Source organism: Candoia aspera, chromosome 2 (assembly GCF_035149785.1).
Source record: "Candoia aspera isolate rCanAsp1 chromosome 2, rCanAsp1.hap2, whole genome shotgun sequence".
Lineage (NCBI taxonomy): Eukaryota > Metazoa > Chordata > Lepidosauria > Squamata > Boidae > Candoia > Candoia aspera.
In genome coordinates, this window is record NC_086154.1 from 58,516,887 (window position 1) to 58,544,243 (window position 27,357).

At 40.1% G+C, this 27,357-nt stretch overlaps 2 protein-coding genes across 2 annotated transcripts in view; one reads left to right on the forward strand and one right to left on the reverse strand.

Moving 5' to 3' along the window:
• Nucleotides 1–22,043, forward strand: part of DNAH1 (dynein axonemal heavy chain 1) — a 168,063-nt gene extending 146,020 nt beyond the window's left edge. The window contains exons 61-78 of the mRNA XM_063291915.1: nt 500–649; nt 1,550–1,710; nt 1,855–2,080; nt 2,168–2,363; nt 2,959–3,110; nt 3,613–3,809; nt 4,255–4,399; nt 4,603–4,761; nt 5,758–5,889; nt 6,696–6,871; nt 7,250–7,424; nt 12,217–12,393; nt 13,019–13,189; nt 13,702–13,832; nt 16,793–16,937; nt 17,253–17,459; nt 17,566–17,800; nt 21,732–22,043. Of these exons, the coding sequence (XP_063147985.1) occupies nt 500–649; nt 1,550–1,710; nt 1,855–2,080; nt 2,168–2,363; nt 2,959–3,110; nt 3,613–3,809; nt 4,255–4,399; nt 4,603–4,761; nt 5,758–5,889; nt 6,696–6,871; nt 7,250–7,424; nt 12,217–12,393; nt 13,019–13,189; nt 13,702–13,832; nt 16,793–16,937; nt 17,253–17,459; nt 17,566–17,800; nt 21,732–21,853 (3,057 nt within the window). The 3' untranslated portion in view covers nt 21,854–22,043. The remainder of the gene's footprint in view (nt 1–499; nt 650–1,549; nt 1,711–1,854; nt 2,081–2,167; nt 2,364–2,958; nt 3,111–3,612; nt 3,810–4,254; nt 4,400–4,602; nt 4,762–5,757; nt 5,890–6,695; nt 6,872–7,249; nt 7,425–12,216; nt 12,394–13,018; nt 13,190–13,701; nt 13,833–16,792; nt 16,938–17,252; nt 17,460–17,565; nt 17,801–21,731) is intronic.
• Nucleotides 22,044–22,587: 544 nt separating this feature from the next.
• Nucleotides 22,588–27,357, reverse strand: part of BAP1 (BRCA1 associated protein 1) — a 33,906-nt gene continuing 29,136 nt past the window's right edge. Inside the window, exons 15-17 of the mRNA XM_063291916.1 lie at nt 27,134–27,226; nt 26,333–26,405; nt 22,588–24,874 (exon numbers count right to left, since the gene is read on the reverse strand). Of these exons, the coding sequence (XP_063147986.1) occupies nt 24,741–24,874; nt 26,333–26,405; nt 27,134–27,226 (300 nt within the window). The 3' untranslated portion in view covers nt 22,588–24,740. The remainder of the gene's footprint in view (nt 24,875–26,332; nt 26,406–27,133; nt 27,227–27,357) is intronic.

Here is a 27,357-nt window from a genome sequence, read left to right on the forward strand (position 1 = left end):
ACTTAACTTACAAATGACAAATAAACAGTAGAAAATTATATTCTGCTATAACTGAACTACTGATTATTTATAGTATATTTTAATTTGTACATTCATTTGTATAGTTTTCTTTTTGACTTTCCTAGATGCAAAACATTTTTTATTCTAGAATTGTTAAGGTAGAAGATCAATTTCATCCATGATCAAAGATCATGGTGGTGGGAAGCAGTAGTAAACAGAGTGAGTGTAGCCACTTTATTTGCTCCTATTTATCAATTATTTTACACTTCGCTGAAATCAGTCTTCAGAACTTCACATTGGCATAGTTCTTTGTTTTATTCACTGTTTCCTGGTTATGTTTATTGCAATATCAAAATTTATGTAAGTATGTTGTTCCTTACTCTCCACATAGACACCCATTCTAACCAGCTCCTTGTTTCTTGTTCCTTTACACATTCACACAAATCAGGCATCTGGTTGCCACCTCTGCTGAGTTTCTTTGTACCCTGCTGTTTTTCAGGAAAAAGATAGTGGGTTAGATACATGCAAGCTCAGTGACCGGGACTTCTTGCGCAGCTTGGAGAATGCTATTCGTTTTGGAAAACCATTTCTCTTGGAGAATGTAGGGGAAGAACTAGATCCAGCTCTTGAACCTGTGCTGCTTAAACAGGTGACTTTGTTTGTGTGTGTGTGTGTGTGTGCGCGCGCGCATGCGCACTTGCATGTTATAAAATAAACACAAATAAGCTATTTCTCAGTTGCCAGCTTCGGACAAGCTGGTGTAAATTATTATTAAAATTAGGATAAAACTACATTCCACCCCACCCTCACATCTTTATGGCCCACCTGTTGTATTATTTGTATGTCAGCCAAGACCAGGATGGTACATATTGCAGCTGAGTTTTGTGCAATAGGAAATTCCTTAATTTTTTCATTACCTGTTATTTTTTTCTCTGTAACAGTCCTCCACTACTTGCCATTCCTCATCATTTATAACACAGAGGAGAGGAAGATGCCAGCTAATTTATGCTAATATTGATGCTGTACCAAATTGGTTACAATGAGATAATTTATTTCTAAGTGGAGTAGGATGTGAAGTTCATGCTGAGATGTACCAATTATCGGTAATCTGACTGTGAAAGCATCTATCAGAACACCCGGGAATCAGACATTCACTTTTGACCATGAACCTCCTCACCACAACCACAAAGATTGGTTCATCCCAAATGATACTCTCCATGCACTCTCCTCTGAATGAATTGGACAGAGCTCACTGTGAAAATCATGATTTTTTTATATCATAATTTTTATTAGAAACATTTTAAAACATATAAAGAATAAGCATGGAAAAAATATAGAAAATGAAAGGAAAAAAAGATAGGTAAAAGGTGCAGTAGATAAAGAAGAAAAAGAAATCATTAAAGAAAGCGACTTCCAATAGTTTGTACAGAAGTTACAAGCATACGTTTTGTTACTCTTCCCCCATCAAGGGAGAAAATCATGATATTAAAATTAAACATCATTGTTCCTGCATCACATTCTCTCTTGTTCATGTTTCTCTGATATATAGACTTACAAGCAGCAAGGTAGCATAGTGCTGAAGCTGGGAGACACAGTGATTCCATATCATGACGATTTCAAGTTGCACATTACTACCAACCTTCCTAATCCCCATTATACTCCAGAGTTATCAACAAAGCTTACCCTGATTAATTTCACCTTGTCCCCCAGGTAATGTCAACTTTCTGCTCTCCTATGTTCACTATTTACTTCAAATTAAAATGTTGAGGTCATTGAGGGATAACTAAAGTATGCTTTTTATTTTCATTTTACTGTTTGCACACTTTGCTTACTTGCTTGCTTACTTAATTACAGTGGCTTAGAGGATCAGTTGCTAGGTCAGGTGGTAGCTGAAGAACGCCCTGACTTAGAAGAAGCTAAGAATCAGCTGATTGTCAGTAATGCCAAGATGCAACAGGAACTGAAGGAAATTGAAGACCAAATTCTGTACCGTCTGAGCTCCTCTGAGGGGAACCCTGTGGATGATCTGGAGCTCATCAAAGTATTGGAAGCATCCAAGCTAAAAGCAGGAGAAATTCAGGTGCTTACTTGTGCTCCCATCTCAATCACCTGTTTCTTTTGGCTTAAGATGAATTTGCATTTTCTTTTGTTTTTAAATCTCCTACAGGCCAAAGTAAAGGCAGCTGAGCAGACAGAGAAAGATATTGATATCACTCGGCTGGAGTATGTGCCTGTGGCTGTCCGCACCCAGATCCTTTTCTTCTGTGTCTCAGACCTGTCCAACGTTGATCCCATGTACCAATATTCATTGGAGTGGTTCCTCAACATATTTCTTACAGGAATTTCAAACTCTGAGAGAGCAGGTATTTTGAATGACTTAGACATATACAGTGTCATCCTTTCCCTTCCAGAACATCTTGCTGCCTCACAAAAGAAGATCAGCAAAGGGAGCCACATTTTATATATATACAGGATAGTGTTAGTCTTGGCAAATAAAATGGATCATATCCATGATCAAAATGACAATTTGTACAGTACAGAAGGGATTAAATATTCATATGTGTCTGTTCCCTCTGCCACCTCCGTTGAAATACTATAAGTAGTATGGTGTCAGTAGCAATGATGGTGACAGCATTCAGTCTGCAGAATGTGTGCTGTGTCCACATGGGTGTTTATGGTGTAAGTTCACATGCTATTTGTATTTTCCTCACAATCCTAAAAGCTATCCCTATGATTAAAGCTCCAGATGGATGCATTCTTTTAAAGCACTTGGTATCTTTAGCAGTATGAGTTTTTCTCACAAAGATTTTTTAAATGACCATAAGGATGAGACAGATTTTCAAAGAACACTATTGCTGGCATGGATCTGGATAATAACCTCTCCTATGGTAAAAGAACTAAGACTTTGCTACAAGTCTGCATCATTTTCTACATTGTTATGTGAATTACTGCTTTCAGATACACTGAAGAAGCGGATTGCAAATATCAATAAGTACCTCACCTTTAGCCTCTACAGCAATGTTTGTCGCAGCCTCTTTGAGAAACACAAGCTCATGTTTGCATTCCTAGTGTGCATCCGGATCATGATGAATGAAGGCAAAATTGACATGGTAAGAATAATGACATCTTCTGTTAAGGGCTTAAAATATAACTGTAAAATGCATCTGAAAAAAAGGACAACAGTCTAAGATGTTTAACATGAAAAACATCAGTTGATAAAAATAGATTATAAACTGGAGCCTTCCGGAAGAATATTAGTAAGGAAATGAGACAGACGTCCTTCACAAATGGCATTCTGAGCTTATGCCCAGCTACCATGAAATTGGTCTTTAATACATTGCTGGCTAGAATAGAAGGAATGTGTATCTGCATTAATAATTGGTCAAGAAGTAATAATTTCTACTAATTGTGCAGAGTACAATGTGATCTATAGCCTGAGTCTGTAAATGTTTTTACAAACTTTTAAACTTACAGGACTGAGAAGAGAAAAAGTCCATATGTTTATCCACACAGGTGAATGGGAAGACCAAGAATGAGTATAATAATTGTCACTTATGACCAAGACACACACAGAGACAATATCCTACATGTTTTTCTAACTGTAACATACAGGATGAATGGCGATACCTTATTTCTGGCGGCACCATAAAGATCGTACGAGATAATCCAGCTCCTGCCTGGCTATATGAAAGAGCGTGGAATGATATCCTGGCCTTAACCAATTTGCACAATTTCTCCATGTTTGCAGATGATTTCGTGGCAAACTTGTCTGGGTTTCGCACAATTTTTGACAGTGCTGAACCTCACAGGTAATTTTACTTTCAGTCTCCAATTTGCTACCGAGACTCATTTTTGCCTGGCTAGTCACACCCTCATTCCCTGCGCCGGTTAAAATTAAAGTATTATTTGAGTCAAGTGGACTCCTCATGACTTCATGGACATGAGTACGTGGTTTTCTTGGCAACAGTATGAATGTGGTTTGCCATTATGTCTTCCAGAATAGAATTTCAATTTTCCACTCCAATCTACACAGTGAGGTTTTCTGATAGTCTCCTAACCAGGTCTGATCCTGCTAAACTTTCTGAGATCAGCTATAGTGGACTAGGTACTAGCACATAGCTGCACATGGAGTAGTTACTCTTAAATAAAACCTGTTTGAAAATAGTAATTCTGCTCAGAAAAGTACTTGAGAAATGTCATCTACCCAGTCAACCCTTAAGTCTAGACCTAATGTATCCCCTTCTACTTTTGCAGGGAGCCACTGCCTGGCATATGGAACAGCAAACTGGATTCTTTTCAAAAGTTATTAGTCCTGCGCTGTCTGCGTGGGGACAAAGTCACCAATGCGATGCAAGACTTTGTGGCTACTAACTTGGGCCAGAGCTTTATTGAACCACAGGTAGCTAATAGCAGCTGATCATGTATGCAGAGGCACAGCAGGAGAGGTGACAGAGCTGATGCTTGACAAGAGTTTTGCCTCCTAATCTGGTCATGTGTTTTTCTTTCCCTGCTCAGCCTTACTCCCCCCAGTAGATGAAAGCATAGGAAAAGGAAGTTCTGGGCATTGACAGTAAACAAAATTACCCTTTTTTTCTATTTCAGACTGCAAATCTTTCAGTGGTATTTAAAGAGTCTGCTTCTACCACCCCCTTGATATTCATCCTTTCTCCAGGCACAGACCCAGCTGCTGATCTTTATAAATTTGCTGAAGAAATGAAGTTTTCCAAGAAGCTCTCAGCAATCTCTCTTGGACAGGGACAAGTAAGTGTTGCACTGAAGCACTTACCTTTTCAAACAAAATGTACATGCCCAGGCCATTTTATGTTCATTCTCTGAAAGGCTGTATAAGTATATTCTTGCCACCATCATCTTACTAATTGGCATATAAGCTATAGGCATGCTCAAATGCACCAGTGATTCTTCATGTGTAAGAGGGAATCTGAGCCAAATGGTATTTGAATCCATCTCTTCCCCCAGCACTCAAGAGCACTGTGTACTGACCTCTTACTATTGTTGTAGTTCAGGCCTGTTTCAGACATTCTCCAACAATAACTTATGAGATGCGTAGCTAAGCATTCTCTGATTCAGCAGCTTAATTTAGAATACAGAGAATATTTTGGTTTATTATTCTGAACAGATTAGGCATCAAGAATTTTTCCTATCTATTACAAAATACCACACTGTCTACTGGTAGATTTCAGTTTTATTTCTTGCCTGGACCCAAACTATTTTATCCTTTAGCCAAAATTTTATGTTTGGGGGGGTTTTTTCTCTTTCTAATTACTGTAGTTGCGATAAACCTTTGAAAGCTAAAAAGCCCTTGTTGAATTTTTTTATTCCTAGTCATAGATTTGGAGAATAAGCGTTGTACTTGATGGTATAATTCTGTGTTGTTGCTGTTCTTGTTGTTTTTTTAATGTTTATATTGATTGAATACAGTAAAAAGCCAAAAGGAAAAAAATACAATATAATCAAAGTTATAAAGAGAGGGGAAAAAAGGAAAGTAAGAAACAAAAACCAAAAGCACACAGGGTATGTATTCACATAAATGGTAGCTATATTTGATTATAATTATCCATAGTGAAGCTCCATGGATAAGTAATTTGTTCATATGTTGCTAAGAAGATAACTCTGCAAACCATTGACTAGTTGGGGCCATGTGTTTATCCTTCCAGTGTTGAAGAAGTCGTCACTGTGGGTAGGGCACAGAGAATCCATGTGCTTTGTTCAGGTGTCAATCTCTATGTTATTATTTAGGGACCCCGAGCAGAAGCCATGATGCGCAGTGCTATGGAGCGTGGGAAGTGGGTCTTCTTTCAAAATTGCCACTTGGCTCCAAGCTGGATGCCTTCTTTGGAGAGACTCATTGAAGGCATTAACCCTGATAAGGTGAGATGCATATGTACTTAAACTTTCTCCCCTTAGTAATTTAGCACTGAAAATAAGTTTCCCCTAGTTTGGGAAGATTGTGGCCCCCCATCTAGGCTGGAGGGGGAGGGCTGCAGATGCTTATAGTCCCTGCTGTCCTTCCCAGACCTTAATTTTTTAATTTGATAGCAGAATTTGTAACAGCTTTTTTTGTAGGGATAAGAAACAGTGTGGGTTTCAAACCTTTGACAGGTGTAAGGCATTTTACTGTTTAAAACCATGCACTACCCAGAAAACAGAAATTTCAACCCCATTACCTCTGTGCCTCCTCCCAACTAAACAAAATAGTTATGCAACCCCCTAGTGCAGAAAGATCGTTTATTTCTGGCCTAGGCACAGAGACTGGTCTGATTTTACATTTCTAGTGCCAAGAATTAAAACTGTTTTGTTTCAAAGGTTGGAGTGTTAGCAAATCTTCAATCGTTGGTTGCTAAGTCAGTGTATATTTTCAGTAAAAAAATAAAGTATATCCAGAGCTTTTTTTTAAAAAAAAGTTTTGAATAATCCTAGAGGGATAGGAAAACTATCCTTAATTATCATCTCTTTTTTTTTAGATCTCTTCATGCTTTCTAAAATAGGAGCTCTTTAGGAGAAACATCTTATTTTTTTTCCCACCAAAGAAACATTTCTGTGTGTCTGTTGAACAAGGATAAACACTTTTCTGATGAGAGAGAAACTGGACTCCAGTAGAAAAAATTGCTTCTAAAAACAGAAAAATATAACTATTTTGCTTCTGATTACCGATTGCATGCATTTCTACTGTCCAGGTTCACCGAGATTTCCGACTTTGGCTCACCAGTTTGCCAAGTAACAAGTTTCCAGTGTCCATCCTCCAGAATGGATCCAAGATGACCATTGAGCCCCCTCGAGGAGTTAAAGCTAATCTGCTGAAGTCTTACAGTAGCCTGAGCAATGATTTCTTGAACTCCTGCATCAAGGAAAGGAATCCTACCCCTTCCCTGCCCAAGACTCCAAAAAACCACTTAGTCAATGCTCTTTTCCTCTGACAATTTTGGTTTGTCTAGAATGGGTTCAGTGTTCCTTTCCTCTGCTACTGTGGAAGTAGTACACAGGATGCAGAGGAACGTCTTGGGTTCTGTTGCTCATTCTAATTATTCATTCAATATTATTTTCTCTATTTCTCCTTAGTGAACAGTTTATCATAATGGAGATGCATTTCTTTGATTGCAATGGAGTTAAGAAAACTGCACTTACCCTTTCATTCTACGAAGTCTGAAATAGGAACTAAAAACATGTATACACACCCATATGCACGCACCATAACATTTTAGTTGTGGCCATTTTGTCTTTTGCAGATTACCGAATTCAAATCCTTGCTCCTTTCTCTTTGCCTGTTCCATGGCAATGCACTAGAAAGGAGAAAGTTTGGGCCACTGGGTTTCAATATTCCCTATGAGTTCACAGATGGAGATCTACGCATCTGCATCAGCCAGCTGAAAATGTTTCTGGATGAATATGAAGAAATTCCTTACAAGGTAGGCTACTTGGATTTGCAAAGTGTAAAATGAAGCATTAGAATTTATGAAGTAGGAGGATTGTCCTGCTTTTTTGCAAAATCCTATTTTTGAATCCAGCTGGACCTTTTGCAGAAATATCATTTATTAGCTATATATTATTTTTATTTATCTTATTTAAAATGTTTGGTTTGTAGCATTTCAAGCTCACAGCATCAAGAAATGGCACAATAAAACTGTATGGAATACAGGTGCTATTCTCTACCTAATGGAATAGCGCCCCCCTTTCCACCTCAAGAGACAGCAAAAATGATGAAATGGTGCCTCAGTTAATTTGTAAAAAGAAAAAAAGTGTGATAAAATAGGTACCTTGGGCAAATAAAAATAATATTTAAAAACATTTCTGCAAATGTTGTAACTATTATGCTAGGGAAGTAGCAGTGATTGTCTTGGCAGAAATTAGGGAACTAGACTGCAAGAAAGGAACTTTGAATTTAGAGTTAGTTGCTTTAAAATTTTTATAATTATGAAGGTTATAACCAAATGTGTAGTTTTCAGGTATGCAGTAAACAATGATTAATAAACAATATTTGAAATTATGTAAAGTCAGGTTAATAGCTGCTAAAACCATTTGTGACAAGAACAAAGTAATCTTTGTTTAATAACATGATGGAGGCAGTGTTTGAGATATTTGGTTGTAGTTTGAACAAATCTTCTAGGCTCTGCAGGAGACTTTGGGGTTTTCAGCTGGAATTCAATGTTGTGGGAATCTGGCCAGAATATTTTCCTTTTTGAAGAGGTTCTAGGTATTTGAAATGTGCAGCAGAATAAGATGATCTGCACATATATGTATTTTGATGCTTTAACTTTGTAAAGAGCATTAAATTTTTCAAAATATTTATTTATTATTTAAATTTCTATCACTGCCCATCTCCCCCATAACAGGGGGACTCTGGGCGGTTTACAATAAAATTAATCATTTAAAACCATCAGCATATAAATTACAAGACAAACAACTGACATAATAAAAATAAATAAATATAAAATCCAAGTGGCAAAGATGGTATTCAGTAGGGAGGCCTCTTATGACACCAGCCACCCCCAGGAAGGGCTATTGCCCTTCCCATCCCAGGCAAGGTAGCAGAACCAGGTCTTCAAATCCTTCCAGAAGGCTGGGAACAAAGGGGCCTGCCTCACCTCCGGGGGCAGAATGTTCCAAAGGGCGGGCATCACTGCAGAGGCAGCTCACCTCCTGAGCCCCGCCAAGTGAAATTCCCTCACCAGCGGGGTCCGTAGCATGCCCTCTCTGCATGACCGGGTGGGACGGGTCAATGTAATGGGGATGAGATGGTCCCTCAGGTAACCTGGCCCCATGCCATGTAGGGCTTTAAAGGTGATAACCAACACCTTGAATTGGACCTGGAAGAAAACTGGCACCCATTGTAGCTGGCACACCAGTGGTGTCATGTGCCAATCTTGGGGCACCCATAACTGCCCATGCGGCTGCATTCTGGATCAGCTGAAGCTTCTGGATATACTCTTCAGGGGTAGCCCCATGTACAGCGCATTGCACTTGTCTATATGGGAGATGACCAGGGCATGAGTGACTGTTCAGAGGGCATCTTGATCCAGGAAAGGGCATAACTGGTACACAACATGAAGTTGCACAAAGGCCCTCTTGGCCACAGCCACCACCTGCTCTTTGAGCAGGAGTCGTGAGTCCCGGAGGACCCCCAGGTTCCACACTGGTTCTGAATGGGGCAGTGCAACCCCATCCAGAACTAAAGATGACAACTTCCCGGATACAGAAGAGCCATTAACCCACAGCCATTCCGTCTTACCAGGGTTCAGTTGAAGCCTGTTGTTCCCCATCCAGACCCCCCACAGCCCCCAGGCACTGAGAAAGAGCAGTCACTGTTAACTCACCGGGGATGGAGATGTATATCTGAGTATCATCAGCATACTGATGGTACCTCATCCCATGGTGACAGATGGTCTCACCCAGTGGTTTCATGTAGATGTTAAATAGGAGAGAGAAACGAACCCTGCGGCACCCCACACAAGAGGGGTCAAGGGTTGGATCTCTCATCTCCTATCACTAACAATTGGGACCAATCCTGGAGAAAGGAGGTGAACCAGGGCAAAACCACGCCACCCACCCCCAACTCCCTGAGCCGCCCCCAAAGGATACCATGGTTGATGGTATCAAAAGCCGCTGAGAGGTCAAGAAGAACCAGGATGGATGCACTCCCTCCATCCTGCTCCCACCAGTGATCATCCATAAGCATGACCAATGCAGTCTCTGTCCCATATCCCGGCCTGAAACCTGGCTGGAAGGGGTCTAGATAATCCGTTTCATCCAGAATCCTCTGGAGTTGCAACGCCACCACTTTCTCAGCCAACTTCCCCAGGAAGGGAAGGTGGGAGACAGGAGGAAAATTGTCCAACAGAGTAGGGTCCAGTGATGGTTTCTTGAGGAAGGGGTTCACCAGCACCTCCTTGAAGGCAGTCTGAACTACCCCATCTCTCAAGGATGTATTAACCATCGTCTAGACCCAGCCACATGTCACCTTCTGGGCTGCCTTCACCAGCCAGGAGGGGCATGGGTCTAAATGACATGTGGCATTTACAATCCAGAGGATCCTGTCCACTTCCTCAGGTCCAACAGGATCAAACTGTTCCCAGATAATAGGGTAAGTACATTCACTTGGCATCTCCTCAGACTGTGCCCCATGCTTAGAGTCCAACTCGGAACGGATCTGAGTGATTTTATCCTGCAGATGCCCAGAAAACTCCTCCGCATGGCCATGTAGATGGGGTACTGAGTCCACCTTACTAAAAGTGATAATTTTAAACAGGGCCATCAGGCAGCATTCTGTGGACAGAATAAGGGCAGAGAATACTGACATTTTGCCACTCTTATTACCACAAGGTAGGCCCTAATAGCGGCTCTAGCTTGTGTTCGGTCAGATTCGGTCTTTGTCTTCCTCCAGCGGCACTCTAGACATCTCTTAACTCTCTTCAAAACCTGCAACTCCTCCGAAAACCATGGGGAGTGTCGGGTAGAATGGGGCAAGAGAGGCCGCACAGGCGCGATCCTGTCCAAGGCCCTGGCTGCTTCCCTATTCCAGGCTGCGGCCAGGACCTCCACTGGACTGTGCAGTAGATCCTCGGGTATAACCCCCAGCTCCTTCTGAAACCCTATCAGGTCCATTAGTCGCCAGGGGCGGATCAATCGAATGGGCCCTGGCTCCCTGTGGAGTGGGGCAGCACGAGAGAATCTCAAGGCCACCAGGGTGTGGTCTGACCATGACAACGGGGACAGATCTAGCTCTCCCCTCAGATCACATTGCCACTGCTCCAACAAGAAAACCAAGTCTGGGGTGAGGCCACTGTCTCGAGTTGGGTCCCAAATAATCTGGGACAGGCCCATGGTTGCCATGGTAGCCATGAACTCCCGAGCCACCTCCGAGGCACGCCCCAGGGATGGCAGGTTGAAGTCCCCCTGAACCATAAGCCTGGGGAACTCCACCGCCAGCCCCGAGATGGCCTCCAGCATCTCAGGCAGGGAGGTTGCTATGCAGCAGGGAGGCTGGTACAGCAGCAACACTCCCAACTGTTCTCAGGAACCCAACTTGAAGAACAGGGTCTCACAACTGGCCACTTGTGGAGCAGCGCCCCTGAAGGCCAACAGAGACTTTCGGATGACAACTGCCAACCCTCTTCCCCTGCCCTGAGGTCTCGGCTGGTGCCACACCTGAAACCCGACTGGGCACATTTCCGAAAGAGCTACCCCCCCTTCTGGGCCCAGCCAGGTCTTGGTGATACATGCCAGGTCTGCCCCCTCCTCTGTGATCAAATCACATGTGAGGGGGGCCTTGTTGTTAACTGACCTGGCATTAAGGAGCAGCAGCCAGAGACCAGGGCCCCCATGAGTCTGCTGCCCAGGGCCTGGGCATGGACCCGGACGGCCAGAACATGCCACTGGTAACAACACTGGGGGCATCTTCCCCGAAGATGGCCTGCCCTCTGGTTCCCATCATAACATCCCTGGCCCATCACCACCTCAATGGGGTAACCCACCCCGTGGCTCCAAAAGTTTCCAGGCACAGTTGCCTCCACTTCCGCACCCCTGAAAACCCTGGATTGAAACAAGGGTCCCCTCCCCCACGCACACATCCTCCCACACTCAGTCAGCCTCGGGAGATGGCAGGCCCCCCAGCATACCAGCTCTTGCTCTCGGTGCTGTTAGGGCCTACCCCCCATCCACACACTCACTGTGCCCCCCCTCAGCCTCTCTCACTGGTCGCAGGGGGCACCCCACCCACTCCTACCCACCTCGTCTCTCTCACTTAGGGGTGGGTACTCTTACATACAACCATGCAATCCTGGGCTCCCTCCACGTCTCACACCCGGAGGGAAGCCTCACAGTCACCCTGAGGGGCCCCCAATAACTCTCTGCCACCTCTAAGTAAATTGGGGGAGTGACTGGTCCTCCACTCCAATCCCTTCTCCCTACTGCTGGGGCCTGCCACATCTGCATCCCCTGGGTCCCGTGTTGTCAAGATCCCCTGAGGTGTTGCGCCAGACCTCAGATTATATATAAATATATAGGTACATCCAGTAAGACCTGCCTACATAAAGGATCTGCTCATTTGCAATATATTGAATTTTATTGTTAGCTTATAGGATTTTCACATAAAGGATCTGCTCATTTGCTATATATTGAATTTTATTGTTAGCTGATGGGATTTTCATTTGAAAATATTGAATATCAATAGAATCAATATTTCTGTGCTCTGGTCCTTTGCAGGTTTTGAAGTACACTGCTGGTGAAATTAACTATGGAGGCAGAGTGACTGATGACTGGGACAGACGCTGCATTATGAATATTCTGGAAGATTTCTACAACCCAAGTGTTCTAAATCCAGAGTTTTCTTACTCTGAATCTGGTATCTACAGGCAAATTAATACCTCTTATGACCTCAATGTAAGTTAAAAAAAAAAAAAAAGTAGACCAACTGCCCTTGTCTAATCTCAAATGACTAAACAGGGTCAGACCCTAATAATACTTGAAGAGAAAACTACCAGGAAACCCCAGAGGTGAAGAGTTGATTGGAAATTAAACAAAAACAGATGACCAAAGGGAAATGGGAAACCATTTCCATGTTGTTGCCAAGAAAACTATGTGGATGTGCCTGTGAAAGCCCCAGGAGTCCAGCTTAATTAGAGCAAAACTTTTGGATATACTATGCAAAGAACCAAGTTCATTCTTGTTTTAAGCATGCTGTTGTCTACATAGTTTGAATTATAGGTTCAAAACTTATTTTTGTCTATCAATTGGTTAAATTCTCTCTTAAATGAGGATGGAGTGAAATTATACTGTGGTGGTATCCACAGACTGCAGAAGCCTCTTCCAAAGTATAAATTTTGATTAAAAACTAGGGTGAAAAACCTAATAACTATGTGTCTTCATGTCATATTCATGTGCGTATCATGGTTGTTAGCTGTGACTGAAACATATGCTACTACCCTTACTGAACAGTTTCTTTCCTTTCTGCCTTCTCTATTAAAAATATTCATCCTACATCTTGATTTGCTCCCCACTCCCCAAGGGATACATCCTGTACATCAAGAGCCTTCCCCTTAACGATATGCCCGAAATCTTTGGATTGCATGACAATGCCAACATCACCTTTGCTCAGAATGAGACCTATGCGCTGCTTGCCGCAATTATCCAGCTTCAGCCAAAAACTACAACTGCAGGAGGGCAAAGCAGGGAGGAGGTTGGTAAACCAGTTACTTGTAGCTCTTACGGTTGGGAAGAGAGGGTTAAAAAGTATGAGATAAATACATTTGTAGTAGAAGCCAGAGTTTAGCAAAACGATGTTTCCAATGATGGATAGCTGAGGTTTATGACTGGCACAGCTGTTGGACATGACTAAAGAAGAAATTATGTAATATAATTACTCAACATGACTTAACTTGCATAATTTTTCGGTCTTCAGTGTTTATTGTTTCTTTGAAATGCAGTATCTGGACTCTTGTTTTTGGCCACAGTGTCGGTCATAGGATCCCATGCTTTTACATGTTCAGATCCAAATTCTAAAATTAAGTCATTGCTACTGAAAAGGGAAGAAGAGAGTTGTAGGTTATAGGAACCCAAAGCCCTGCTGCAATTCTGAATGTAACCTAGATGTTCAGAAGGTAATCTCACTTGTTTTTGGTTGAGGAAAACTCTGTCATCCAATATTGAGATTCCTGACATTTTCTGCCTGCAATTCTGTCTATTGTCTAGATTGTAGAGGAGACCTCAAATGACATACTGCAGAAGGTGCCTCAGCCCATTGACTTGCATGAAGTATTGTTGAAATATCCTGTGTTGTATGAGGAATCTATGAACACTGTTCTGACACAGGAGGTGATCAGGTACAGTTCATACATTGACTGCATACTCTACATTTTGATAAAATGGTCAATTAAAACTAGTAGAGGAACAGTTGTCAGAGACAGGAAAATGGGTACAATAGATCTGTAGGCATTTAATGAGAGAAGAACCACCTTTTCACACCGTTTCTGACTGGTGCCTGCAGACTTTCTCTGTTTTCATCAGAATGACAAAAGCAAGGCTGCACCTTTTGGGTGTACACGCGTCACTATGATGCAGGTGGAAAAGGAGCAGAGCTTCTTTTGCCATGCCATGATGCTCCCCACCCCATGGACTCCAGTGCTTCTGATGGTCAAGAAAGCAAAATTCCCTTTGTGTTGCCTATACAAAACAGTCACTGAACAGAAGACAATAGGAGACATCTGAGACAGTGGAAAAATGGTGATGATGGTAAGAAGGGTTATTTTTACAACTGCAGTGTAAGTTGGAACAGTTTCCAAAATCAGACTACTTTTATGAATTGACCCATTGTATAGGAGGGAGTGGAGTGTTTTCTGTAACCATAACCAACATAGTCTGATCTGAGACCTGACTGTATCATTTCCCATCACGTATAACTTGTGAAGCACCACAGTGCTGTAGTTAACTGAGACTGAACAGATAGTATAACTACAGTAAATTAGGCTGAAACTTGTTTTCCACCCCTTTGGCTTTTCTGAACAGTTGCATATCTTTGCGACTGAATGCTGTCAGAACTTAAAGTTCTGATATATAAAGGGACTCTGAATGAACAAACAACACTAAACCTTGGTATTTTTTCATTTATTTCAAAAACAAAGTCATCCAACGTGTGACAAAGTAATCACCTCCCTGGTTCAGTAAATTCAGTTAAAGGAATAACTAGGGCCAGTTGGGCAAGTATTTAATTAAATAATCTGGCTTGTCTGGGGCCAGTCCTGGCCTACCTTATCAACTTTGGCTCCCCTTATCACAGGTTCTCACCGCACAGATTGAGTGAGGAGTGGGTGATGGCCAGGGCTGTTGAGTGCTGAGGCCTGCTGACTGCTCAAACAGGAGCAGCTCAGTGGTGCCCAGCAGCCTGGCCAACTGGAACATACAGAACTGAATTATCTCAGGGTCTGGGACCTGCGACAGGGATGGCAGGGAGGAAGGTGGTTTGGCCTGAGGGCCTGGGTTGGGGCAACATCTCAGTACTGATAAGCAGAGGGAGATATGGCAGGAGACAGAGTAGACTGTTCTCGGAGAAGACACACTTGGTACTTCATACTGATTCCATCTTCTAGCCCCTTAGGTTCATCCCCAATACCAAGCCAATAAATCCTTAATAGGTTTGGGCTGCTTTTGTATTGTGATGTTTTAACTGTGGTATTGTGCAGTTAAATTGCAGGGCGGCAATGTAAATTTGAATGAATGAATGAATGAATGAATGAATGAATGAATGAATGAATGAATGAATGAATGAATGAATGAATTCGGGACAATAGTGAATCTTCCCTAGAATGGCCTTCCTATCAAACTCATAATGATTGATTATCTTTGCAAGGACTCTGGGCATTTACCAAATTAAGTTAAAATCAAAATAATAATTATATATAATATGATAATGCAAATAGAAATCTGATGATGATCCATGATCAATTAGAACTGAAAATCCACAGAAACAGTATTGATTTTACTTATTTTCTAAACATAGGTAGCATAAAATCCATGTGGACCTTCAGGGCGAGAATGTTCCAGGGGAGGCTACGATTCAGGAAGCCTATCATATAGAAGAGGGGACTCTCTAGATGTTCTTACCAGATAACCAGAATTCCATTCTGGGGTAGTGTTGCCTGGCATATTCCAGTGCTACATTGCATGTTTTAAAAGCACTTTTAACTAGATCCAGAAGTCTAATGGTAATCAATACATTTGCTTTAGTACTGTTGCTATTCTGTTTTGGTGGGACTGGCCTGCCAGCATTTGAGTTTCTGCACATTGTACTAGCTGCAGCTTCTGGGTCATCTCCAAAGGCAGCCCTATGTAGAGCATGCTATAGTAGTCTAGTCATGTGATAATCAAGGACTGAATTACCATTGTCAGGATATCCTGGCCTAAGTAGGATCAAAGCTGGGCCAAGACATCCCTACCCACAGCTTTTACTGTCCATGATTTGGACACCCAAATCATGAACTACCTTCTTTGGGGGGAATATAAACCCACCCAAAGTCACTACTGGGACTGATGTTGGATTGCCCATATGTTTATGGATTTATTTATTTAACAAAATTTATAGAGCCACCCAACTGAACCATGTTTGAATGGTTTATTATCTGACAAGTTGCCACCACTGAAGGAAGCATTAAAAGCAGAAAGTTCTACTGGAGTTCAGCAGGCCGTCTGTCTATCAGCTGAAGTTGAAGCACAAATAAGATGTGCAGCAAAACAGTGATCCCAAACATACAAATCTACAAAGGAATGGATGGAGAACAAACTCATTGTTTTGGAATGACCAAGGACAAGATCCAAACCTATAAAATGTGTCGCAAGACCTGAAATGAACAGTTCATGTTAAAAAAAAAAAATCTCCAGAGTTACTGAGTGGAAGTTGTTTGCCATGGACAAATGGACCAGAATTCCTACACAGTGATGGGAGAAACTGGTCACCAATTACACGATCTGTTTGGTTGCAATTACTGCAGCTAAAAGTGGTGGAATCAGTTACTGAATCCAAGGGGTGATTACTCTTTCAAACTGGAATATTGAATTTTGAATGATTTTATCAAATAAATGAAATAAGCACCAAACTTGGTGCTGAGTTGTTCACCCAGATTCCATTTTATATGTGTAAGACCTACATGTAGCTCTCTGATTCAGTGAGAGTTATACAAAAATTCAGACAATCTGACAGAGGGTGAAAGTGCATAGAATTTCAATGAAACACATTGGGAGTTAACAATAATAGATTAATTTGCTTTTAAATTATCTTGTTTTTGAACAGATACAATCGTTTGCTAGCAGTAATTGCGCAAAGTCTAAAAGATCTGCTCAAAGCTCTTAAAGGCTTAGTGGTAATGTCTTCCCAGCTGGAGCTGATGTCCAACAGCCTGTACAACAACACCGTCCCAGAGATGTGGAATAGTAAGGTAAATACTAAGCAGTGTTTTCGTAGGTACAACGATTTCTGTATTCATGAAGTCATCTTACATGGGTAATACAAAAATACACTCATTCCAGTTTCCAGCTGTGGTAGCTGACCAGATATTTTACAAGGAGCACAAAATCAAACTGTATGTCATACACAAACCAAGATAGAACAATCTTGATAAAAGTCATTTCCATACTTATTTTTATTAGAAGTGCTTGTCTCATAACCACAAATGTTCAACTATTTAGAGAGAAACACACTTGCTTAAAGGCCAGTTTATTGAGAAAGTGCTTTGAATTGGTCTTGTCCATAGGCATATCCATCTCTGAAGCCCTTGGCCTCCTGGGTGAACGACCTGCTACTTCGCATTGACTTCTTGCATAAATGGATTGCTAAAGGAATACCACCAGTTTTCTGGATAAGCGGCTTCTTCTTCCCACAAGCTTTTTTAACAGGGACATTACAGAACTTCGCTAGAAAGTCTGTGATATCTATAGACACCATTTCTTTTGACTTTAAGGTCAGTGAATCTATCAAAAGCTAAGCAAAGAACCAATTCACATACCATTCAAAATTCAAGTGTTAAAAATATAAAGTACAAATGCTTTTCTACCTTCCCAATTAAGGTATTGAGTGAATCTTTGAGTGAACTAACTCATCGTCCTGATGTGGGATGTTACATCCATGGCTTATTTCTAGAAGGAGCTCGATGGGATCCCACATTCTTTGAGCTAATGGAGTCCAAGCCTAAGGAACTATACACAGAGATGGCCGTCATCTGGTTGGTTCCTGTGCCCAACCGCAAGCCTCCAACCACAGGGATGTATCTGTGTCCCATTTACAAGACACTCACTCGGGCAGGTAAGAATTTTCTTTACTTCAGAGGTGCAAGAAGTAGAGGCTATATTGTTAGCATAATCGAGTTCTTTTGAAAAATACAGAGGTATTTGCTGCCATATAGTTCAGATACTCTTTTCATACTTGTTCTGGCTGTTAGAAATAGGACCTCCTAAGACTAAAATCCATTATCTTCATGGTTGCTAAGGTTCAAACTGAGTGGCCATAAGGATCTTGAGAAACATTTATTTATTTATAAACTATAGTTGCATGCCACCTGTTTCTGGAGGCTCTGGGTGGCTAACAGTAAATGGTTTAAAAACCTTAAACCCCAAATATGTACAGTAACAGATTGATTTGCAAGGTAGTTTCTGTATTAGAGATCTGAATTTGTATAGCATGAGCACACTTGGGCAAAATTGGGATTTGGTTGCACTTGGGATATACTTGCCAAAATGTGCCCCCAACTCATTAGTATTGTATCTTTATCATTAGTAGGGAATACTCCCTATAGGATGGATACGACTAGGGCTCCTTCTCTTGCTGAAAAGCATTATGTGAAAGCTTTGATTGACCAAAACATTGATGGGCAATGGAGATCATTATCTGTGGGCCCATCTGATATCTACTGTGGCATATGGAAGTTGCAACTTGGAATCTAAGACTAGTAAATGGTAAAGAGCATGAGTAAACAAATCAAATGAAATAAATATATATGCTGTGAAACTAAGAGAAAGGGAAAATTTGTGAGATGTGAATGGAAGTGGTTTGATCTTGTGGAATGGAAGTGATGAATACTACAGGGAAGTGAAGATAGATGTTTAATTTTGAATGAAAAGGCTCAAATGTACATTGGGTAGTGTCAAGAGTGGACTGTGGGGGAAAATGGACATGAAGACAAAGGAAGAAGTGGAAAAAATGAGAGTGAAAATACAGCAACTGCAGGAAGAGAAAGTATGAGTCCTGTATTAAAAAGTATTAGATTAATCCCCCAACAGAAAGAATGGGAAGTGGATGGAAGGAAAGAGGATGTTGAAGCTGCTTGAAACAGAGTGAAAGGAATTATACTGCAGAGTGTCACAAAAATCTATGGAGTTATGCCCATGGGAAGTATGAAAAGGAAAGCTTGGTGAAATAACATGGAAGTTGCCGAGGATGAGAAAATAGCCACGTAAGAAAATAATTGCTATGAAGAAACTGAAGATGATGTGTATAAAAGAAAAAAAAATAGCTGCAAAGAACATAGTAAAAGAGAGCAAGGAACAGTTAAGATTTAAAGAGGAAGAGAAAATGCAGAGCAATTTTGATGGAAATGAAAACAAGTAGGTAGAAGGTAGGTAGAAAGTGCCAAACAAGGTGCCTCCAGCAAAGTGAATGGAATTAAAAATAAAAGTGGTGAAATTATTTGGGATGAAACTGAAGAGAGGGAATGCAGGAAGGAATATTTTGGTATTTATATGGGAATGATAAGATGTTAAAAAGTGGAGTTAAAATGAATACTGCAAATAATACAAATGGTGAAAAATTAGAATAAGTAGATGAACGTGCATATCATAGTATAATGTTTGCTAACAATGAGAATATAGATGGAGAAAAAGATCTGTAAAAGTTGGTAGAAAGCTACGATTAGTATAAGATCTGTAGTGAGGAATTTCTCAATAGAAGCAAAATGGCCACATATGGGAACACGTTCCTGTCCGCTTCAAGGAGGTGAGAGTTGAATACCTCAGGGGAAACATGAACATTGCATGATTTGGAATGGATTACTTAAGAAGCATGCCTAGCAAAACAAAAATGAATGCGCACTGAATGAATGCAGACTGAATACAAAAGTGAGTGACCAGTTCATTAAAGTACGTTCGGATGGTTTGGTCACAGAGAGAATGAATGAGGACTGAGTTGCAAAACAAATATAAAAGGGAAGGGAGAATGGATTAAGAGAAGCCAAGAAAATCAAGGTTAGATGGCGTTGATGAGGTCCTCAGAAAGAGGTGAAAACTTGAAGAAAAACAATACAATGAAATGGTGTGTTGAAATGGTGGAAGCAAGCACAATTTGTAAAGGCATAGTTACTTACTTTATTTATTAAACAAATTTACATAGCTGCTTAACTCACACACGGTGACTCTAGGCGGCTTACAAAGTTAAAAATTTAAAATATATAGTGAATGGTGTTGTGTACACCAAGTTTAACTGTCTCCTTTTCTTTTGTTTAGTATTTCTTAGTCCTTTTCTGTGCTCTGCAGAGATGTTGCCCCTAACGTAGTATTGATGTAGTACGATGAAAATGATGAAATGATGTAGTATGATGGAAATGATGGAAAGTAGTATTGAGTAGTATGATGAAAATGTAGTATACATTTAAACTTTTTCTCTGGTTTAAACTAAGTTTATTCCAGAGGATCATGGCTAAGGTAACCTTGGAGAAACAACTCCTAGCAACTAAGTCATTTGTAATTTCTAACCAACAATAGTATCTATTGTGATATCAATATACTGGACAATATTTAGTACAATATAATGAAGTCATTGTGTAATTTTGCCTGCCTGCATGCATGCGTGCCTTCCTTCCTCTTTCTGAAACAGCAAAGTAGTTCTGAATTTGAAAAGACTAAGAATTCTATACAGATTTAGAATCTAAATCCAAAGCTACTTTAGAAAATAAAAGAATGTCATCTGAATTAGAGTCTGTTAACGCAAATGTTCTCTGTATTGCTTTTGTTTACATAGAACCAAACTTCTCCATATTGCTATAGTCTCTTTTTTGTAAGATAGAATTTGTAGTGTGAAGGTATCCAGAACTCAAAACCCTTTTCAGGGTTGGACTATCACTGTTTTAAAGTGATCAAAAAAGATCTGATGATTCACCTTCTGAAAATTGCACTGACCTGTTGCTTAAGGGAAGATGCTGTATGTGATTCTTAAAACAAAGATACGCAGGTCTGTGAGTCATTTCTTTCTGATTTCCTTGGTCCAAGATCTGTTAAAGATAAGGATGCAGAAGAAAATGCCTTCCTGAGTCTCTTACATGAACAATTAGATAATGGGGTGGAGTCTGCTGGTTTAAATAGACCATAAATTCTGCTACCAACATATGTGTAATCTAGGTTATGAAAGACTGATGCTGATCAGTAATCACTGCAATTGAAAATTAAGAGCAGGAATGGTAAAGCTTTTTCCTAATCTGGCCAGATCCACAGATCAAGACTTATTAAGTGCATTTAATTATATTCCTTTGGCCTGTACATGGTATAATAAAGCCCCCTGGTGGCCAGTAGGCATATGAGAAAATGGTACCCAAGTATAGTTAGGTCTTCCTGTTCAGAATTGTCTTCGCCTACGTTGAGATGGCAGGATTGATATGTTTTGGGGGACAGGGTAGGGGACATCTACTTGATAAGCTTATTTGGACCAGATTGGATCCCACATGCTGCCTGACTGCATGTCACTATCTAAAATCCTGAGAAGAAGAACTACTGTAGCACCAGAATCCTTTTCTGGATGTATTTAATCAGGTCCAGTGGACACCCTTGTTGGTTTTTCCTTAACAGGCCACACTAGCATTGGAACTGAGGCTAGAGTGCTACTAGCTGGATTTTTTTGTGCTGGCTGCAGTAGTCTGATGTGGTAAAAATACTCATTTTGGAGTGGTCCATAAATCATCTTTTTGTAGGAACCACCAGGAGAAAAGTGAAAGGTGCTTTTTTTTCAAGTAAGTAAACAGGAATGAGAGAAGAGGATGAGTCTCAACCAGGTTCCAAGCAGGAAAAGAACTGGGAGGAGCTTGTGAGCATGCCTCCAAACACCAACAGTGGGGGGGGGGGGAGTCTGAAATTTAGGATGTGGAGTTGTTTTATGAAACCTCTTTTTAGCAGCTAAGCCATCAGCCTATTCTAGCATAAGAATCCTTCCCAATACAGCATTCATTTTAATTTTTCAATTTTCTCTTTACTAGGGACACTATCAACAACAGGTCATTCAACTAATTATGTGATTGCTATAGAAATACCTACCACTAAATCTCAGAGGCACTGGATTAAACGGGGAGTTGCCTTGATCTGTGCCTTGGACTTCTAGGCACTAGCAATCAGTGAGCAGTCCAATGGAGCAGAATACTTCGGGAGTTATTTACCATGCTTTAAGCCCGGATTCATACCGTGAAGCCTGATCTGAAGGAAGCATAGAGCCGACTAGAATGAGACAAATTACTACAAGGACTTAAATAAATATACATAGTATGTATCTTCTCAGTTTAATTTACATTAAAGTTTTTTTTTAATTTCACAGAGGACTTCAGGCTGCTGCTTTCTTAATATATCCTATACGTTTCCTTAATATATCCTATAAGTTGCAATCAACTACAAGGAAAGGAGTAAGTACACATTATACACCATTAAGGTGTATAATAATAATAAAAACATTTATGTTTGTGTTACATTTAAACCACCATCATAGGTCAGAGAGATGATCTTACAGCACTAATTTAGTATGCTCCTGGCAAAATTATTTTCAATCTCCATAACACTGTCAGGATCCCAAATATTGCAAAATTAAATCCTGCAATTAAGAACGCAAGACTGACATACACTACTGGCATGGTGTAGTGCTTTCTCAGATGTATAGAATAGCCATACCAAGTTCAGCAGTAGCTCAAACATCACTCCTTGCCTAGTTTTGTGCTGTTAGGTTTTCACACTGAAGGTAAGTTCTTACTCAGAAACCTTACCCAAAATTCCAGTTCACTGCAGAGCTATTTGTACATCTCTTCTGGTATACAGATTCCATTACAGACATCTTGAAAAGCCCAGAGATACATACATTTTACTTTATTTTTAACAGAACTGATATTTACAGCACTTGACAACGCAAGGGACAGGTGATTCTGTCAACAAATAAAAAATAGTAATTCTACAGTCAGGCACTGTACATATTTGCAAAGAAAGCAAATATATTTCACCATCTTCTCAGGGACCATTGCCTTTTCACTTTGATCTTCTTTTGAATCTCATGATGATTTTTTTAAAATAACTATACTATGAGACTCAACTGTACATATTCATGGAATAGAAGTTTCAGGAGGAGACAAGTTAAATTGTTCTTCCAAAAACAATTTGGAAGATTCCTCTAGCCATCAGCTAGCATAATTTAACGCAAATTTGCTATCATTCTGCCAAAAGCTTAAAACATTTATAAATCTGCTGTATTGACAAAGCACTGTTCTCACAGGACAGAGATAGAGCCATGTGAATAAGGAGAAGCTAACAACACTTGTCTTAGGACTGGCTAGGTAGACAACTGATTACACAGCGACAACAGATTGCAAGTGGACTGGAATGAGAGGGGCAGACTGACAGGATTACCATGATGTAGATATAAAATTGCTGAGGCGGCTTTGGAAAACAAGGGCTGATGACATCCAGACCCTGCTGGCCAAATATCTATACCCTTGTGGAGTAATAAGCCAGATGCTCTAGTCTGACCCATAATCAATGGAAAGGGGATGCTGCTTACTTGATGCAGAAGTATCACTTTGTGCCCTATCTTACCAGCCACATAGTCAGGGGACCTGCAATCTATGGAGGTTCCTGTCTCTGCAAGCTCTGAAGTGAGCTGGAAAGGCTCCAAGCAAATACGTTAGACTAAATTCCTACAGTACAGAGACCCATCCCTAGTTGTCATGCCACCCATGACACACTGGCTCCAGCCATCTCTGCTCTACATTTCCCCTATCCTTACACCACAGACAGGTACAAAAGTCACTATTCCATTGTTTGTCTGTAAGTTTACATGAAGTACAGGAATTGCTTTCCTATAGAATCTTTCCATTTTTTCCTTGAAGTGTAAGCAGGAACAAACCCAGTGATGATTCATTTTCTACTGAAGCACCTTATCCTGCTCTCTCTCAAAAATGCTGGTCTGAACAGTTCCCTACAATAAAGGTCAGGAAGGGTATCTTCTGGTATTTTCATTTGGCAATTTGTATTACCAGCCATTTTGTTTCTCTACGCATAGTTTAAATTCCTAAAAACGGTTTTAAACAGCAGAATTTCAGTAAAAAGCAATTGCCAAAGAAAATCTAAAAAATTAATTTCACAGTTTGAATCATGATGTGTACATAGCTTCCATACATACAAAAGAAAAGAAAGCAGCTTCCAGACTGCAAAGCCTTCATGCTGTAACCTATGAACAAAAGTACCCTCACACCAAAAGATTTTACTCTGGACATATAAAACCCATAAGGAAAATTCCCCTCTCTGCTTCAGGATCAGCTGGGGAAAAAACCCACCAAGAGAAAAATTAGCAGGACCTGAAGACCACTTGTGAGGGAGCCTGATGTACAGTTCAAGAGAATGAGGGTCACTAGCTACCTGAAATCTGTTATAGTGATGACAGTCTGATTCAGGACACACACACACACACACACACACACACACACAAAGACATAACATAGACATTTGTTCCCCTGGAAAACAAAGCAAAAATCAGAATCTAGCTAATTCTGACTCTCTCTGAACTAAATAATGCATCAACCTAACTGTAACGCACTTCTAGAGGACTGCAAAGATTTGACTTACTTCTTTTTAAGCAATATTCATGTAAAATCTCTGAAGACTGCCACTTATTACTGCAAGATGCACTGCATATTCGTTTAGGATGCCAAGTAACAAATTCAAGTTCAGTGTCAGTCAATCACTCAAGTGGTCCTATTCCTTATGCTTCTCACATCCCCTCTGGAGGGAAAACTTATCTCTGAATGCCCCAATGGTAAACAACCACTGGAGCAATGTCTAAAATCCAGTAGAATATAGGTAGAATTAGTCACACTAATACTGATCATTTGCAGACAATTTCAGTGCAAATCCCTCTCCTGAGCACTGTCCAGTTGGTGGAGAAGTACATGAAATATGCACCACATTATCAAAGAGGCAAGTAGAGCACACCGAGTCCTGTCCAAATGTTGAGACTACTGACGTTTAGCTTTATAAGGCCTGGAACGTTTCCGTCGGTCAGGCTTCCGCTGCTTGTGGAGACGCCCAATGCTGACCCCTTGCCGTCTGCGGACAGAGATGTTTTGTTCAACAAGGCTAGGCAACATTCCTGCAAGGTGAGAGTTTGTAAGATTAGCCAAATAGAAGCAAATCTTGCTCCCCTTACAACATTCAAAAATATAGAAGTCCACAAGATTGCATTACTCTGTTACAGAAACACAAAAAGGAATCATATGGCACCTTAACCAGTCATTAAACTTTTATGGAATAAACCTTTCCCAGCCAAAATTCTCTAATGATTATGTTTCAATAAATATTAATTTCGAAGGTGCCAAAGATTCTTCCTTCTCTTCCCTATATACACTTTCCCTATTAGTTAGCAATGAATACCTGGGAAATGTTACACCAGTGAAGGAGGCTTGCTAGTCTAAGATGCATCATATTTACAGATCTAAAAAATTCTAGATCAACACGAAATCACAATATAATTTGGCCAGAATCCTAAGCATACATATTTGAATTTAAATTTTAATGAAAGCAGGTGGGAAAGATTATTATATTTAGCCACCAAAATATATCTCCTGGTGCCAAGACTGCTCAACAAACATCTCCCTTTCAAACTGTATACAGAAACTGTTGACTTGTACAATACAGTTTTATTGGTTTATTCATGAAAAGCTTGCTCTGTAGGATAACCCTCATTTCAGAATAATGGAACTTTTTCTGGGGTAAAATGGGCCTCTCATTATCACTAAAACTGAATTGATTTATCACTGAATGCCTTTTACAGTGTATTCAACTTAAGCACTTATTTGATTCTCTAGTGTTGATGTAATATTGCCACCTCCAAAATTTCCTAAATTTGCTAAAGGTTTAGCAGGAAGTAGATGAACGTATTTTGAGTAACACACACGGATATAATATCCTTGTAAATCACTAGCAGATGGTTTTTAAAATGGTGAAACTAATCCCTCAAGTAACTTAAAATGCATTCTGTGTATATTGGACCCAATAGAAAATATTCACTAAAGACTGATTATAAAAACCAGTGTAGGAGCTAACAATTCAGAAGCCAGAACACTAACTCACTTAGTCTGGGCCTATGCTGCTGCTGCTTTAGTTAGAAAATTATAAATTTCCAACATTATATTACAGCTATCACTATTTATTATTTGGAATTTAGCAAGACATCGAGATTCATGAACACATAGGAAAGACAGATTATAAATACTCTGCATGTGGCTATTCATATTGGAAAAATAAATCTACCTCTGATTTTGAGAAAAGAGTTGCTGATTTGTGCTGCTTGTCAACATTTGAATTTGCCCTTTTCCACCAAAGTGCAAAGAAAAGCTCTTTCAGTCAAATTGCAGGCATTTTTCTTTCTTTTTTTTTCTGTATCGTATTACATATAGCATCTGTACTGTTAAGACTATATGATTCATTAATATTTGTACAACATATTTATACCTTTTTTCACTATCAGGTTATTTTTATGTTGATTAATATTAAAATAAAATGTGTTGGGGGGTTTTTTGTCTGATCAAGAAAGCAAAACTCCTCTCACCTTCTTGTGCCAACATGGAGATAAAAGTACATATAAATTCATCATAATTGTGAGTTCTTCTCTGGTCATCAATCTAAAAAAAAATTAAGGAGTGGAAACAAATTATCTGTTCAACAGTAAGACTGAAGCAAATAAGAGAAAAAACATGACAACACTTATCCTTTGGCTAGTAGACAAGATTCAAGACCATTAAAAAATCCTATGATACTCCATAACAGAGCCTCAGTAGTAAATTAAACACAAAAGACTAAAAAATCCCATTCTCAAAATTTTGACCCATGTATAATAATTGAAAGACAATGGGATTTCCAGCTTCAGATAAGAAGCAAGGCTTAAATGTTTTACATCCATATGTAGCAAGGCTAACAAGAAAACACAGTAATTCAAACTTTGCTGGACTAAGACTTCTAATTTGTTTTCGTATCAGAATATTAGGTCAATCGACCAAGAAGTACCTTCAATTGAAACTACGATTTGGCTGATATTAAAAAAGCCTAAACAGGGGCACACCTGCTTGGAGCCTGGACAGAAGGCTATCAGGAAACCACAGGAATAGGCTGGGAAATTGAAAACACATCCAGGAAAAGCTAACTACTTCCATGAAACTTCCATGAATTTGTCTATGTAGCCATCAGGAGCCGAGTTCAACCCAAGAGAATAATTACCTTTTTACCAAATATTAACTGCTTTTGTTGTTTGGTATTTGTATTTGTAAGCCACCAGAAGTCTGTGGGAGTGGGTGGCTATAATAAATCAATAACAAAAATAACAACAACAATACAGTATCTCCTATTAGCATACCTTGAATTTCTTTCTTTTCTCTACTTCCTCCTTTAAACAGGCTTCATAGTTTGCAATTTCAGCCTCCACGCACTTAAGCAATGCCAGGAGCTCCTGTCAGAGCAGAACAACAGTATAAGCAGAATGTCCCGCTAGTACTAATGCTGCCACAGTATCTCATAATCAGCTTAAAACACCAGCAATATCTCAGTATAACTTTATTGTTAGATTAGGTCATCCTCTAA